Source organism: Leucoraja erinacea, chromosome 4, assembly GCF_028641065.1.
Source record: "Leucoraja erinacea ecotype New England chromosome 4, Leri_hhj_1, whole genome shotgun sequence".
Lineage (NCBI taxonomy): Eukaryota > Metazoa > Chordata > Chondrichthyes > Rajiformes > Rajidae > Leucoraja > Leucoraja erinaceus.
Window position 1 is genome coordinate 4232671 of NC_073380.1, and position 17855 is coordinate 4250525.

General features: G+C 48.2%; 1 protein-coding gene across 7 annotated transcripts in view; it reads right to left on the reverse strand.

Moving 5' to 3' along the window:
* Window positions 1–442: 442 nt before the first annotated feature.
* The window catches only part of phf20l1 (PHD finger protein 20 like 1), a 94244-nt gene continuing 76831 nt past the window's right edge, over window positions 443–17855 (reverse strand). For 4 of the 7 annotated variants that reach the window (XM_055633561.1, XM_055633559.1, XM_055633562.1 and 1 more), the window contains 7 exons: window positions 16586–16801; window positions 14745–14920; window positions 11635–11734; window positions 10777–10972; window positions 6554–6878; window positions 4770–4932; window positions 443–616 (listed from right to left, as the gene is read on the reverse strand). In XM_055633561.1, the coding sequence (XP_055489536.1) occupies window positions 474–616; window positions 4770–4932; window positions 6554–6878; window positions 10777–10972; window positions 11635–11734; window positions 14745–14920; window positions 16586–16801 (1319 nt within the window). In that variant the 3' untranslated portion in view covers window positions 443–473. The remainder of the gene's footprint in view (window positions 617–4769; window positions 4933–6553; window positions 6879–10776; window positions 10973–11634; window positions 11735–14744; window positions 14921–16585; window positions 16802–17855) is intronic. The other 3 variants (XM_055633563.1, XM_055633564.1, XM_055633565.1) reach the window with 3 other exon arrangements.

Genomic DNA, 17855 nt, shown 5'->3' on the forward strand with positions numbered 1-17855 from the left:
CTCAGGTGAAGATGTGAATGGGGCGTGCACACGAGGTCAGTGAGTTTGCTGTTCCCTGAACTCCATGCAGGGGTTCCGGGGGAGGATGTCAACGTTATGCTGCCAAGTACTGAGGATAAACGTGGAGCTGTCTGAAGCTCCATGCTGAAGGGTGGCTAGAGGGTCACATCGTTCATGCTGTCTCTTATTCCTCTGAATGTGCTTGTAGAGTTTGAGTTCTTCTCCAGTCCAAGTTCCGTGGACAAGTTGGCGTCTTGCCGGTTCCTCCTTGCACCAGGGGTGTGACCTTCACCCTGGTTCTCACCGGCCATTCCCACAACCTGCCCGTTGCTGTCCACGAGGCCCCCACTCACCCTGAACCCCTCCTCCCCCACCCCCTCCATGGGGAACAGTATCAGTGCGGGCAGCAACAGGCCATCTCCTGCACCTCCCCCCCCCCCCCCCCCCCCCCCCCCTCCATGTCCCCCTTGGCCTCAGTGCGGGCAGCAACAGGCCATCTCCTGCACCTTGCCCAGGTCTGCCAGCAGTTGCTTGATGTGGCTTTTCAGCTGCGGAAGTCTGGCCAGTGGCTCTGGAACATCGCGTCCTCCTGAGAAATCCAGCCATCTCTCCAGCACTGGAAGCAGCGGGGGGGGGGGGGGGAGGGGTAGGAGAGGGGGGAGGAGAGGGGAGGGGAGGAGAGGGGGTAGGGTAGAGGGTGGAAGAGGGGGGAAGGGGTAGAGGGGGGTAGAGGGGCGAGGGAGGGGGGGCGAGGGGGGAGGGGGAGAGGGGGTGGAAGCAAATACACAGAGTTAACGACACAAAGAGGGAACCTCAAGACCAACATAGGTTGAGCCAGAGTCACACAGATGCCACCCTACCACCGTACACTACCTCTATGCTATCCCACATGGGCAGAGCAATGGCAGATGGAGTTTAATCCAAGCAAGTATTTTGTGTTGCACGTCTGGAGGTCAAATATACGGGTGAAAATGTACAATGAATGGCCACCCCCACAGCATCGATGTACAGAGAGGGATGTTGGGGTCCAGGACCATATCTTCCTGACAGTGGCCACACAAGTAGACAGAGCAGTGATGATGGCGTACGTTACGCTTGCCTTCCTAGGTCGGGGCGTCGAGTACAAGAATCAGGAAGTCACAATATGGGGAGAAGGCAGGAACGGGGTACTGATTGGGGATGATCAGCCATGATCACAGTGAATGGCGGTGCTGGCTCGAAGGGCCGAATGACCTACTCCTGCACCTATTAGAAAATAGACAATATGTTCAATGTGATCATGGCTGATCATCCACAATCAGTACCCTGTTCTTGCCTTCTCCCCATATCCCCTGACTCCGCTATCTTCAAGAGCCCTATCTAGTTCTCTCTTGAAGGCATCCAGAGAACCTGCCTCCACCGCCCTCTGAGGCAGAGAATTCCACAATCACAGCTCTCTGAGAGAAAAAGTGTTTCCTCGTCTCCGTTCTAAATGGCTTACTCCTTATTCTTAAACTGTGGCCCCTGGTTCTGGACTCCTCCAACATCGGGAACATGTTTCCTGCCTCTAGTGTGTCCAAGCCCTTAACAATCTTATATGTTTCAATGAGATACCCTCTCATCCTTCTAAACTCCAGAGTGTACAAGCCCAGCTGCTCCATTCTCTCAGCATATGACTCTCCTGCCATCCCGGGAATTAACCATGTAAACCTATGATGCACTCCCTCAATAGCAAGAATGTCCTTCCTCAAATGAAGGGACCAAAACTGCACACAATACTCCAGGTGTGGTCTCACTAGGGCTCTGTACAACTGCAGAAGGACCTTTGCTCCTATATTCAATTCCTCTTGTTATAAAGGCCAACATGCCATTCGCTTTCATTACTGCCTGCTGTACCTGCATGCTTACTTTCATAAACTGATGAACAAGGACCCCCAGATCCTGTTGTACTTCCCCTTTTCCCAACGACACCATTTAGATAGTAATCTGCCTTCCTGTTCTTGCCACCAAAGTGGATAACGTCACATTTATCCCCATTAAACTTCATCTGCCATGCATCTGCCCACTCACCCAACCTGTCCAAGTCACCCTGCATCCTCATAGCAACCTCCTCACAGTTCACACTGCCACCCAGCTTTGTGTCATCTGCAAATTTGCTAATGTTACTTTGAATTGTCTATGTTTCTATGATGCAGCTTTATAGCACGTGAGTCAGGCCGCATGTGGAGTATTGCGGGCAGTTCTGGTCACCCCCATTACAGGGGGATGTGGGGGTTTTGGAGACGGTGCAGAGGAGGTTTACCAGAATGATGCCGGGATTAGAGGGGTTCAGCTACAGGGAGAGGCTGGCAGACTTGCAATGTTTTCTCTGGGGAGACCTAATAAAATGTATAAAATGATGAGAGGCGTAGGCAGGGTAGACAGTCAAACCCTTTCTACGGGTGCTGTCTGTCCGAGATGTCCAAGACTAGTGGGCCTAGCTATGAGGTGAAAGGGGGAAAGTTGTGTGGAGATGTGTGGGGCAGTTTTTTACACAGAGGGTGGTGGGTGCCTGGGGTGGTGGTTGAGGCTTTTAGACAGGCTCATGGATATGCAGGGAATGGAGGGATACAGATCACGTGCAGGCAGAGAAGTGACTTGGCATCATGTTGGGCACGGACATTGTTGGCCGAAGGGCCTGTTCCTGTACTGTACTGTTCTATGTTCCATGTTCAATGAAAGATAGGAACAAGAGGAACAGATAACTAAAGGACACGGGCCGAACGTTAACTGATGAAACCTTAATTCATTCTCTCTCTCTGCCCATATCCACCTAGTTTAGTGTAGTTTAGATACAGCGTGGAAACAGGCCCTTCGGCCCACCGAGTCCGTGCCGACCAGCGATCCCCGCACACTAACACTATCCTACACACACTAGGGACAATTTACATTTACACCGAAGCCAATTAACCTACAAACCTGCACGTCTTTGGAGTGTGGGAGGAAACCGAAGATCTCGGAGAAAACCCACGCAGGTCACGGGGAGAACATGCAAACTCCGTACAGACAGCACCCGTAGTCAGGTTGGAACCCGGGTCTCTGGCGCTGTGAGGCAGCAACTCTACCACCGTGCCATCCATTGCTAACGGTGTTACCTTCAATTCAGGATTTCACTTTCAGGAGAAACCGGTTTCTTTGCTTCTACCCAACCACAGTTTACAGTGTTAAACACCAAACCCCACAACATCACAGCCTCAGAATTAAAGGACGCTCTTTTAACAAGGAGGTGAGGAGGAACTTCTGTGGTAAGACTTGTTCCTTTCATAAGGGATAGTAGAATTAGGCCATTCAGCCCATCAAGTCCACTCCACCATTCAATCATGGCTGATCTATCTCTCCCTCCTAACCCTATTCTCCTGCCTTCTCCCCATAACCCCTGACACCCGCACTAATCACGAATCTGTCTATCTCTGCCTTAAATAAATCCACTGACTTGGCCTCCACAGCCGTCTGTGGCAAAGAATTCCACAGATTCACCACCCTCTGACTAAGGAAATTCCTCCTCATCTCCTTCCTAAAGGAACGTCCTTTAATTCTGAGGCTGTGACCCCTGGTCCTAGACTCTCCCAGTAGTGGAAACATCCTCTCCACATCCACTCTATCCAGGCCTTTCACTGGTCGAAGTTTCACTGTTATTGGTAGAGATGACAATGACACTTCTCTGGGCGATTGTATAGGTATGTTGCAAAACTTACCTTCAGCGGCGCTGCAGTTCTGCCGCTACCCGTGTGCGCGACTTTAGCGCCTTTGTGAGGGGGGCGGGTTTAAAACGCGATTTTCTCTAGGCTGTTGAAATCGATGTTCAGCCTACTTAGTTGATGACGAAAAATCGCTGCGAGGTTTGTTCGCTGCAGGTATTTTTAAACTATATTAGGTTATTTAATTGTTATAGCAGATTAAAAATCATCCTCTAAAGACGCGAACCCCGACAACGAGACGGATCTCATGTTGGGGACAAGGCAAGGTAGGTTGTTTATTTTTACATTAAAAAGGGCTTCTTAAGATCCCTTTATACAAAATGTTACGTTGCGAGTAGCTGACTTGGGGGCCCATTCAATCCTGCAGTATCTTTCATGCCGACATGGGGTACAAATTCACCGCAATGGCCGCGTTCCAAACCAGCACGTTCCACAGAATCCCACTCGCAAGCTGATTTAAATGGCCATTCATTTACAGCAATTGAACACTAAATCCCTTCCATTTGGCCTATAAATTAATGTAAATGAGATTTAAAAATCATTATTGAGATCTTATTTTATTGAGAATTCTTGTGTGGATGTTCTTTGGACACTTAGGCTATTTAAAATTGTTAATCTTTCCTTAAGAAATGGATAGATGTTTAGATCTAGTAATTGAATTTTGGAATTAGCTACAATTGGGTAACTAACTAATTATATGCTTTAATTTCAGGTCATCCAAGTAAGATTGTTTAATATTTGTTTCAGAATGCTTCAATCTATAATAACTGAAAATTTATTTCAGTTCTCTTAATTTTTAAGAAAGTTATGGGCTTTAGACTGTCCTCGATCACAGCTTTTGTGTTAAGTCAATGGAAAATCAATAGGGAACAAGATGCTAATTTCCGAGTATGAAAATGGCCATAGCTTTTTTAATACTGAAGATATGAAAGTGAATTAGGTGTCAAATTAAACTTCCTTTTATGCTTTATCTGATGGAATAAATTAAAGACTTGATTTTTAAAATCTCAAAATGTTGTAACATTGCTAGATTGATGCCGTGACTGGTCTTACCATCCAGCTCCTTCTCGATGACATCCATCCTGGTGTTCACCTCATTCTGTATGGCCTCAATGTGGGTCAAGAGGTTCATCTGCCTGGGGCACTGAGCGTCCGAGTGTCCATCGTCCAGCCGCCGCTCACAGCTGCTGTCACTACCAACCACGCTCACACCCTGCTAGCAAGACCACACCACCAGGTTACCCACTGGGTTATGCAGCAGAGTCCAATGTAACACACACTCTGTCCTAACACTGTGACTGCTACATAGTCAGTGTACAATCCTGCACCTCTTTATCGACCTACATCATCTCTCCTTTCCCTCTCCCCTGACTCTGTCTGAAGTTCTCGACCCGAAACGTCACCCACCCAGGTTTGCTGTCTGTCCCACTGAGTTACTCCTGCTTATGTGTTTACGTTCATTTAGTTTCATTTCATTTAGTTTGGTTTAATTTAACTTCATTTAACTTTGTTTAGTTTACAACAGACAAGAGGTGCAGGAGTAGGCCATTCAGCCCTTCGTACCAGCACCACCATTCAATGTGATCATGGCTGATTATCCCCAATCAGTACCCTGTTCCTGCCTTCTCCCCATATCCCCTGACTCCGCTATCTTTAAGAGCCCTATCTAGCTCTCTCTTGAAAGCATCTAGAGAACCGGCCTCCACCGCCATCACAACTCTCTGTGTGAAAAAGTGTTTCCTCATTTCCATTCTAAATGGCTTACTCCTTATTCTTAAACTGTGGCCCCTGGTTCTGGACTCCCCCAACATCGGGAACATGTTTCCTGCCTCTAATGTGTCCAAATCCTTAATAATCTTATATGTTTCAATATGACTCCCTCTCATCCTTCTAAACTCCAGAGTATACAAGCCCAGCCGCTAATTAATTAAATATTTAGTTTGGAGATCCATATCACTGTAAACCCTCGGACTATCTTTAATCAGACTTTACCTTACACCAAATGTTATTCCTTTTATCCTACAATATGGAACAGGCCCCTCAGCCCACCGAGACCACCCTGACCTGTTCACACTAGTCCATGTTATCCCACTTTCTCATCCACTCCCTACACACTAGGGGGCAATTTACAGAGGGGCTGATTAACCTACAAACCCCAAATGTCACAGAGTGATACAGCAAGGAAACAGGCCCTTCGGCCCACTTGCCCACACCGGCCACCATGTCCCACCTGCCCGCGTTTGGTCCATATCCCTCCAAACCTGTCCTATCCATGTACCCGTCTAACTGTTTCTTAAACGATGGGATAGTCCCAGCCTCAACTACCTCCTCTGGCAGCTCGTTCCATACACCCACCACCCCTTGTGTGAAAAAGTTACCCCTCAGATTCCTATTAAATCTTTTCCCCTTCACCTTGAACCTATGTCCTCTGGTCCTCGATTCCCCTACTCTGGGAAAGAGACTCTGTGCATCTATTCCTCTCATGATTTTATACACCTCTATAAGATCACCCCTCATCCTCCTGCGCTCCATGGAATAGAGACCCAGCCTACTCAACCTCTCCATGTAGCTCACACCCTCTAGTCCTGGCAACATCCTCGTAAATCTTCTCCGAACCCTTAGATAGACACAAAAAGCTGAAGCTTCAGCCTGAAGAAGGGTCTCGACCCGAAACGTCACCCAATCCTTCTCTCCAGAGATGCTGCCTGTCCCGCTGAGTTACTCCAGCACTCTGTGTGTATCTTTGGTTTAAACCAGCATCTGCAGTTCCTCCCTACACATTTTGTCTTCTACATCACGATGGGTTAGAGCAGCAAGGTGAGCACTCACTCACTCACCTGTTCAGGTAGGTTGTCCGCTCCCTGGACTCTCTGCTCCTCTGGAGGACAGGTTCCGTCCTCTTCATCCGAGCTGCAGCCGTCTGCCCACAGCCTCCTCTGTCTGCTGCAGGTGGGTGGCTTCTGGTAACTGTGCTCAGTGTTGATGTAGGTGGCTGCCTCTCTGCGGCCTCTCCACCTCCCACTCTGCCCGTGACACACCTTGTCAGCCAGCACCGTCCCGTGGCCATCCCGCCACGCCCTCACCTGGCCACCAACACCTGCCTCTCGTGTCGACTTGATGCAGGGCTGAGCCCACAGCTGCAGGTCAGGGTGCTTCCTGCTCCTGGGGTGGTGGGCACACGGAGGCAGAACATGCATCAGACACAGAACATAGAACATGCATCAAACACGGAACATAGAACATGCATCAAACACGGAACATAGAACACAGAACATACATCCAACACTGAACATAGCACGCAGAATATACATCAAACATGGAACACAGAACATGCATCAAACACGGAACATAGAACGTGCATCAAACACGGAACATAGAACACAGAGCATACATCAGGCACGGAACATAGAACATGGAGCATGCATCAAACGATCAAATATGATCAGCCATGATCATATTGAATTGCAGGCTCGAAGGGCCGAATGGCCTACTCCTGCACCTATCTATATGTTTCTATAGAACGCAGAACATACATCAAACACGGAACACAGAACATACATCAAACATGGAACATAGAACATACATCAAACACGGAACACAGAACATTCATCAAACACGGAACAGAACACAGCATCAAACACGGAACATAGATCATGGAACATGCATCAAACACGGAAATAGAACATGCATCAAACATGGAACATAGAACACAGAACATATATCAAACACGGAACATAGAACATTCATCAAACATGGAACAGAACACAGAACATGCATCAAACACGGAACACAGAACATGCATCAAACATGGAACATAGAAACAGAAACATAGAAACATAGAAATTAGGTGCAGGAGTAGGCCATTTGGCCCTTCGAGCCTGCACCGCCATTCAATATGATCATGGCTGATCATCCAACTCAGTATCCCGTACCTGCCTTCTCTCCATACCCTCTGATCCCCTTAGCCACAAGGGCCACATCTAACTCCCTCTTAAATATAGCCAATGAACTGGCCTCAACTACCCTCTGCGGCAGAGAGTTCCAGAGATTCACCACTCTCTGTGTGAAAAAAGTTCTTCTCATCTCGGTTTTAAAGGATTTCCCCCTTATCCTTATGCTGTGACCCCTTGTCCTGGACTTCCCCAACATCGGGAGCATCGGGAGAACACAGAGCATGCATCAAACACGGAACATAGAACACAGAAAATGCATCAAACATGGAACATAGGACATTCATCAAACAGGGATCTTACAACATAGAACATACATCAAGCACAGAACCAGGCCCTTCGGCCCACAATGTCCGTGCCAAATGTATGTATTCAAGATGTTTTCAGGAGAGAGATTTAGCTCTTAGACCAGAACTGCACGCAATGCCACACTATTTTAATTCATAAACCTGTCAGCTTCACAATAAAATCTTTCAGTGTGTACATTCTCTCCGTGACCGCGTGGGTTTGCTCTGGGTGCTCCAGTTTCCTCCCACATCCCAAAGTGTGTAGGGAGTGGATGAGAAAGTGAGATAACATGGAACTAGCGTGAATGGAAATCGGTGTTCGGCGTGGACCCGATGGGCCGAAGGGCCTGTTTCCACGCACACATCCGCGCACGTGCACGCACACGCATACGCACACATCCACACGCACATACACACGCACACATATACATGCACACACACACATATATACACACACACATATACATGCACACACATATATACACACACACATACATATACACACACACACACACACATACATATATACATGCACACACACACACACACACACATATATATACATGCACACACATATATACACACACACACATATATACACACACACACACATATATACACACACACATACACATACACACACACATACACACACACACATATATATACAACACGCACACACACACATATATATACACACACGCACACATGCATATATACACACACGCACATATTTAAACACAAGCACGCACACATACACACGCACACATACACACGCACACACGCACACACACTCACTCATGTACACACACACACACACACACACGCACGCACGCACACACACACACAACAAAAAGACAGAACCAATGCCCCCGTCACTGTAGTTCAGAGGTTATATGGAGGTTATTGTGTTTAATAGCCTGATGGTCAGTTCACACTCGAGGAATCACATTTCTACCCAGAGAGTTGTGAATCTGTGGAATTCTCTGCCACAGAAGGCAGTGGAGGCCGGTTCACTGGATGTCTTCAAGAGAGAGATAGATTTAGCTCTTAGGACTAACGGAATCAAGGAACTGAATTAAGGAAGTAGCTCCAGAAATAGTGGATGCATTAGTAATAATCTTTCAAAACTCTTTAGATTCTGGAGTAGTTCCTGAGGATTGGCGGGCAGTAAACGTAACCCCACTTTTTAAGAAGGGAGGGAGAGAGAAAACGGGGAATTACAGACCAGTTAGTCTAACATCGGTAGTGGGGAAACTGCTAGAGTCAGTTATTAAAGATGGGATAGCAGCACATTTGGAAAGTGGTGAAATCATTGGACAAAGTCAGCATGGATTTACGAAAGGTAAATCATGTCTGACGAATCTTAAAGAATTTTTCGAGGATGTAACTAGTAGCGTGGATAGGGGAGAACCAGTGGATGTGGTGTATCTGGACTTCCAGAAGGCTTTCGACAAGGTCCCACATAAGAGATTAGTATACAAACTTAAAGCACACGGCATTGGGGGTTCAGTATTGATGTGGATAGAGAACTGGCTGGCAAACAGGAAGCAAAGAGTATGAGTAAACGGTTCCTTTTCACAATGGCAGGCAGTGACTAGTGGGGTACCGCAAGGCTCAGTGCTGGGACCCCAGCTATTTACAATATATATTAATGATCTGGATGAGGGAATTGAAGGCAATATCTCCAAGTTTGCAGATGACACTAAGCTGGGGGGCAGTGTTAGCTGTGAGGAGGACGCTAGGAGACTGCAAGGTGACTTGGATAGGCTGGGTGAGTGGGCAAATGTTTGGCAGATGCAGTATAATGTGGATAAATGTGAGGTTATCCATTTTGGTGGCAAAAACAGGAAAGCAGAGTATTATCTCAATGGTGGCCGACTAGGAAAAGGGGAGATGCAGCGAGACCTGGGTGTCATGGTACACCAGTCATTGAAGGTAGGCATGCAGGTGCAGCAGGCAGTAAAGAAAGCGAATGGTATGTTAGCTTTCATAGCAAAAGGATTTGAGTATAGGAGCAGGGAGGTTCTACTGCAGTTGTACAGGGTCTTGGTGAGACCACACCTGGAGTATTGTGTACAGTTTTGGTCTCCAAATCTGAGGAAGGACATTATTGCCATAGAGGGAGTGCAGAGAAGGTTCACCAGACTGATTCCTGGGATGTCAGGACTGTCTTATGAAGAAAGACTGGATAGACTTGGTTTATACTCTCTAGAATTTAGGAGATTGAGAGGGGATCTTATAGAAACTTACAAAATTCTTAAGGGGTTGGACAGGCTAGATGCAGGAAGATTGCTCCCGATGTTGGGCAAGTCCAGGACAAGGGGTCACAGCTTAAGGATAAGGGGGAAATCCTTTAAAACCGAGATGAGAAGAACTTTTTTCACTCAGAGAGTGGTGAATCTCTGGAACTCTCTGCCGCAGAGGGTAGTCGAGGCCAGTTCATTGGCTATATTTAAGAGGGAGTTAGATGTGGCCCTCGTGGCTAAGGGGATCAGAGGGTATGGAGAGAAGGCAGGTACGGGATACTGAGTTGGATGATCAGCCATGATCATATTGAATGGCGGTGCAGGCTCGAAGGGCCGAATGGCCTACTCCTGCACCTAATTTCTATGTTTCTATGACATGGGGTAAAAACAGGAACGGGGTACTGATTTTGGATGATCATCCATGATCATATTGAATGGCTGGAAGGGCCGAATGGCCTTCTCCTGCATCTATTTCTCTATGTCTATACTACAGGTGGAGCAGTGTGGGTTGACAGAGTGATGCTGGTTTACACTAGAACATGTGTGTCGTTCGCTGATGGGCAGACATACTCACTGCAGGATATTGATCTTCATTTGTAGTCCATGAAGCACGTCAGCCATGCTGTAAACGTCAGCCAGCAGCTGGTGTGTCGACACAATTTTCTTTGCGTTCTGCTGTGAATAATTCTCACTGAGGAAGGACAGGCCGTACAGATGTCCGTTCCTCAACCAGTCTTTGTCGTAACAATACTTGGCACTCCAGCTCTCACCTAGAAGGATCAAAAACAAGACATGCATGTCCCACACGGCTTGCGCTTCTCCCCATCCCACCCACGACTATCAGTTGTAGAAGGGTCTCCACCCAAAACGGCACCTATCCATGTTCTCCACAGATGCTGCCTGACCCGCTGAGTTACTCCAGCACTCTGTGAAACGTCACCTATCCATGTTCTCCACAGATGCTGCCTGACCCGCTGAGTTACTCCAGCACTCTGTGTCTTTTGCTGAAACTTTGCCTTGAGGTATTTACAGACAAATGTCAAGTCAAGTCAAAGTGCAAGTGAAATGGGAATGCAGTTTGGGATTGTGTTTATTTAATTTAATATAAAATAAAAGCAGCAAATGCTGGTGACGTTCAGCAGGTCAGGTACGAGCTGGGGAAAGATTGCAGTCGAGTAGTGTTGAGTGTTTGTGCGTTATACAGTCAGTGCTGCCTGAATCGTTCCACATTCTCCACCTCCTTCTGCACAGTCCCAGTGGAACAGTTGCAGCGTTTATATTTTCACGCGTGATTTTGCAATTGTACAAGGAGTTTAACTGTTCACTGCCAGGTTGTATTGTTCACAGTTGGCCATGACGGGGTTACTGTGCCGTGGCAGTGAACAGGTGCAAGCGAGGAGCAGGAGGTGGGAGAGAGGGCGTGCGTGCGTACCTGGTGGATCACGGCAGATGTAGCACACGTACTGGTCTGGGACATTGTCCTCCAGTAGCCCCAGGCAGACGCCATGCTGCCAACAGAGGCACTCTTCACACTGCAGGAGAAAAGGGAGATCAGATGGGGTAGTGAGACGAGATGGGGAGACGGGGCAGTGAGACGAGACAGGGCAGCCAGACGGGGAGACGGGGCAGTGAGACGAGACAGGGAAACGAGACGGGGAGACGGGCAGCCAGATGGGGAGACGGGGCAGAAAGACGGGGAGATGAGACGGGGAGACGGGGCAGCCGGACAGGGAGATGGGGCAGTGAGACGAGACGGGGAGATGGGGCAGTGAGAACGAGACGGGGAGACGGGGAGACGGGCAGCCAGATGGGGAGACGGGGCAGAAAGACGGGGAGACGAGACGGGGAGACGGGGCAGAAAGATGGGGAGACGAGACGGGGAGACCGGACAGGGAGACGGGGCAGTGAGACGAGACGGGGAGACGGGGCAGTGAGACGAGACGGGGAAACGAGACGGGGAGACGGGACAGCGAAGGAAACAGAAGAATTGTCACAAAGGGGCAAAAGGAGAATAACAATAAACGGGAGCTGCACTGACATTGTGAACATTTCATCCCTCCAATCACACACTCCACACTGCTCCGTACATCCAATCATTAATCAACAATCAGCGTTTAGATGCTTACACCCCAGCGGTAGCAAATATCAACCTCTCTAATCCTTGCCCTCCCTCTCTCCCCAGCCCTCCCCACTCCCAGTTCTCCCACCAGTCTGACTGTCCCCGATTACATTCTATCTCTCTCAGCTTCCTTGTCACCCGCTCCCAGAGCTGACAATAATCGTCTACATTTTCTTTGATCTGCATCTCCTTTGATGTCTCGTTTTCACACCTTACACTTCCTTATCTCTGTCTCACTCTCTCCTGACTCTCTGTCTGAAGAAGGGTATAACTAGAAACGTCACCCATTCCTTCTCTCCAGGGATGCTGCCTGTCCCGCTGAGTTACTCCAGCATTCTGTGTCCATTTAGATAGTCAGCTCTTGGGCAAGCTAGCCATCATCTGTCTGCTTGCCCCACTTGCTCCTAGCCTACAGTAAATCCTGCTGTGTTCAGTACCAAGGCTCATCGCCTCTCTCCTGGGCCTCTTCATTCTGAAGCTATCCAGGTACCTCTGTCTCCGAGGTAGGTTATGGTTCATGAGTTAGATTTAGCTCTTAGGCCTAATGGAATCCAGGGATATGGGGAGAAAGCAGGAATGGGGTACTGATTTTAGATCATCAGCCATGATCATATTGAATGGCAGTGCTGGCTTGAAGGGCCGAATGGCCTACTCCTGCACCTATTTTATCCGTGACTCCGTGTCTGTGTCTCTATATTTCTATGCTCCACTGAGTGACGTCAGCACATACTCCATGTTGACACCTCATTGACTACTTGATGGAGTGCTTGGATAAGAGTGGATGTGGAGAGGATGTTTCCACTATTGGGGGAGTCTAGGACCAGAGGTCACAGCCTCAGAATTAAAGGACGTTCCTTTAGGAAGGAGGAATTTCTTTAGTCAGAGGGTGGTGAATCTGTGGTTGTAGGTAAATAGACAATAGACAATAGGTGCAGGAGGAGGCCATTCGGCCCTTCGAGCCAGCACCGCCATTCAATGTGATCATGGCTGATCATCCACAATCAGTACCCCGTTCCTGCCTTCTCCCCATATCCCCCGACTCCGCTATCTTTAAGAGCTGCCACAGAAGGCGTGGAGGCCAAGTCAGTGGATATTTGTAAGGCAGAGGTAGATAGATTTTTGATCAGTACAGATGTCAGGGGTTATGGGGAGAAGGCAGGAGAATGGGGTTAGGAGGGAGAGATAGATCAGCCATGTTTGATTGGCGGTGTAGGCATGATGGGATGAATGGCCTAATTCTGCTCCTATCACTTTTGACCTGACGTTACATTCTCAGGAAAGTGGTGACACAAGAGACTGCAGATGCTGAATTTGATCCAAACACAAAGTGCTGGAGGAACTCAGCGGGACAGCAGGGTGTGTGGCGGGAATGGATAGGTGATGTAACGGGTCGGGACCCTTCTACTGTCTTCTGTCCATTCCCTCTACAGATGCCTCTGGGGCCACCGGGCTCCTCCAGCACTTGGTTCAGGAGTCACTGTCCTGTCTGATACTTCAGAGAGGAGCTCAACTTCCGGTTCGTAACGTCAGAAGGGATAGGAGCAGAATTAGACCATTCGGCCCATCACATCTACTCCACCGTTCCATCATGGCTGATCTATATCGCTGCCTTGCTCATTACATTTCAAATTCCCAAACATCCTTCATGTTTTTGTGAGTGAAGAGAGACTGTGCTTTCCACGGGTCCTTTACAGATTATTCTCCCCACACAGAAACACAATCAGATGCAGCAACTGAGACCAACAAACCAACCTCCCTTCCATTGACTCCATCTACACCTCACGCTGCCTCGGCAAGGCCAGCAGCATCATCAAGGACCAGTCGCAACCCCGTTCACTCCCTCTTCTCCTCTCTCCCATCGGGCAAGAGGTACAGAAGTGTGTAAACGCACACCTCCAGATTCAGGGACAGTTTCTTCCCGGCTGTTATCAGGCAACTGAACCATCCTATCACAACCAGAGAGCAGTGCTGATCTACTATCTACCTCATTGGTGACCCTCGGACTATCCTTGCTGGCTTCACCTTGCACTAAACATTATTCCCTTATCATGTATCTGTACACTGTGAATTACAATAGACAATAGGTGCAGGAGTAGGCCATTCGGTTCTTTGAGCCAGCACCACCATTCAATGTGATGATGGCTGATCATCCACAATCCCCATATCCCCTGACTCTGCTATCTTTAAGATCGCTATCTAGCTCTCTCTTGAAAGTATCCAGAGAACTGGCCTCCATTGCCCTCTGAGGCAGAGAATTCCACAGACTCACAACTGGATCGATTGTAATCATGTGTTGTCTTTCTGCTGACTGGTTAGCACGCAACAAAAGCTTTTCACTGTACCTCGGTACACGTGACAATAAACTCAACTGAATTGAACGAACAAAAGCTGAAGCCAATTAAGAGGGTTTAAGTTTGAAATACCTGAATCATAAACCCGTTTTCTTCATCCATTTCACAAACACATCGTACGACAGCATTGCTATCATCGTCTTCATCCTCAGACTGGTCCGTGCTGTCCTCATCATCCGGCCCAGAATCTTCACTCATCAGGGCGCTCTCTGTGGAGGATCCGTCATAGAACTCATCGTCCGAAACAGCTGCGGGGAAAAGAGAAATCCATCCAATACTCGCCTTGCCCCACCTCGATAAGTCCCTACACATGTAGGGAGGAACTGCTCCAAAGATAGACACTAAATGCTGGCCAGAGTGAGTCCCACCGTAAATTGGAGGAGCAGCAACTCATATTTCGCTTGGGCAGTTTACACCCTAGCAGTATGAACATTGAATTCTCCAATTTCAGGTAGTCCCTGCTTTCTCCCTCCTTCCCCTCCCCTTCCCAGCTCTCCCACAGCCCACTCTCCGCCTCTTCCTTTCTTCTTCCCGCCCCCCCCCACCCCAAATCAGTCTGAAGAAGGGTCTCAAACCGAAATGTCACCTATTCCTTCGCTCCATATATGCTGCCTCACCCGCTGAGTTTCTCCAGCATTTTTGTCAACCTTCGATTTTTCCGGCATCTGCAGTTCTTTCTTAAATACTAAATGCTGGAGTAACTCAGCGGGACAGGCAGCATCTCTGGAGAAAAGGAATGGGTGACATTTCGGGTGAGTCTGAAGAAGGGTCTGGATCCGAAATGTCACCCATTCCTTCTCTCCAGGGGCCTCCATATGTTACGTCACTGGATGCGATTAAAGTACACGTGTACACATTAACACAAACAAACACAAGCGGCACGGTGGTGCAGCGGGTAGAGATGCTGCCTCACAGCGCCAGAGACCCGGGTTCCATCCCGACTACGGGCGCTGTCTGTACGGAGTTTGTACCTTCTCCCCTGTGACCTGCGTGGGTTTTCTCCGGGTGCTCCGGTTTCATCCCACACTCCAAAGACGTACAGGTTTGAAGGTTAATTGGTTTCTGTAACATTGTCCCTAGTGTGTGTCGGACAGTGTTAGTGTGCGGGGATCGCTGGTCAGCGTGGACCCGGTGGGCCTGTTTCTGCGCCGTATCTCTAAAGTAAAGATCTTTGGCAGTCAAAGAGAAGAGGCAGTTACGTGGAGAAAGCCACGGAAATGAACATAGACTAGAGGCTAAAACAACTCTATGTTCCAAACAGATCTGTTCTGTATTCGTGCCTACTATGTTCTGTTGTGCTGAACCAAAGCAAGAATTTCACTGTCCTATCAGGGACACATGACAATAAACTCTCTTGAATCTTGAATGGTGTCTAAGATATACTAGCTTCTCAAACAGAGATGTTTGAAGGTAAATTCTACCACTAAATCTTCTCCAGGGTAATGCAGTCATATCAAGGAGATGGAACGTTATTACTGTGAGCTTTTTAGTTTAGTTTAGAGATACAGTGTGGAAACAGACCCTTCGGCCCACCAAGGCCACGCCGACCAGCGATCCCCGCACACTAACACTATCCTACGTACACTAGGGACAAGTTACATTTACACCAAGATAATTCACCTACAAACCTGCACGTCTTTGGAGTGTGGGAGGAAACTGAAGTCCTTGGGAAAAAAACACGCAGGTCACGGGGAGAACGTACAGACTCCACACAGACAGCACCTGTAGTCAGGATGGAACCCGGGTCTCTGGCGCTGTGAGGCAGCAACTCTACCGCTGCGACATTGTGACAACTTTTTTGGTTTGTTTTATGCCCAGCCCCGCTTCGCCCCAGCCCGACCATCCCAGGCCATTCAGCCCATCCTTATCCCGTGATAGCCCCTATTCCACCTTGTTGCATCTTCAGTACTTACAGTCGCATCTCTGTACATGCTCCGCGCTTATATCCAGCAGCGATCGGGAGGCCAGGCGGGACTTTGGCGTCACGTACGCTGCCTGCGTCACCGTTCCACAACGCAGGGAGAGCGAACTTCCCGCTTTAGTTACCGGAGACGCACATCTTTCCAAACATTCCACAGAAACATCTCGCAATTGTTTGCCTGGTGGCAACTCTGAGCAGAACACGAGCACTAGGTTAATGCAGAACCCAGTTAGATGCATAGACAATAGGTGCAGGAGTAGGCCATTCGGCCCTTCAAGCCAGCACCGCCATTCAATATGATCATGGCTGATCATCCACAATCAGTACCCCGTTCCCGCTTTTTCCCCATATCCCTTGTTTCCCAGCCCTAGGAGCTAAATCTAACTCTCTCTTGAAAACATCCAGTGAATTGCCCTCCACTGCCTTCTGTGGCAGAGAATTCCACAGATTCACAACTCTCTGGGTGGAAACGTTTTTCCTCATCTCAGTCCTAAATGGCCGACCTCTTATTCTTAGTTAGCGAGTCTTAGTTATTCTTAGTTAGTTCAGAGACACACACAACTCCCGAGTGGGAGAGTCTAGGACCAGAGGGCACAGTCTCAAAATGAAAGGACGTTCCTTTAGGAAGGAGATGAGGAGGAATTTCTTCAGAGGGTGGTGAATCTGTGGAATTCTTTGCCACAAGCGGCTGTGGAGGCCAAGTCAGTGGATATTTCTAAGGCAGAGATAGATAGATTTTTGATTAGTGCGGGTGTCAGGGGTTATGGGGAGCAGGCAGGAGAATGGGGTTAGGAGGGAGAGATAGGTCAGCCATGATTGAAGGGTGGAGTAGACATGATGGGCCGAATGGCCTAATTCTGCTCCTTTCACCCCTGGAATTTTTAATCCTTTGCCTCTCCACTCCTCCCTTTCCACCTTCCTTCCTTCCTTCCATTGTACAAAGGGGAAGTGGACTGAACTTTGGTGCCTTCCCTCACACTGGGAACGTTGACTCTGCTGTGGGGGATATCTTTGTTAAATTCTATTGTGAACTGTGTTCTTTTTTTATTCCTATGGCTGTATGGTAACGCAAATCTCACTGTACCAATTAGTGCATGTGACAATAATTATAACTTGAACTTCAACTCTCGAACGTACTTTAACGCCAAGTCTTTCAGAGTTTTAAATGATTGGCCGAACATTTCCTTCAGCTCACTATCGATTGTGCATTCCAAATACCTGTGCTCAGCAACACTATATGCATATGTAATCACGAATAATAA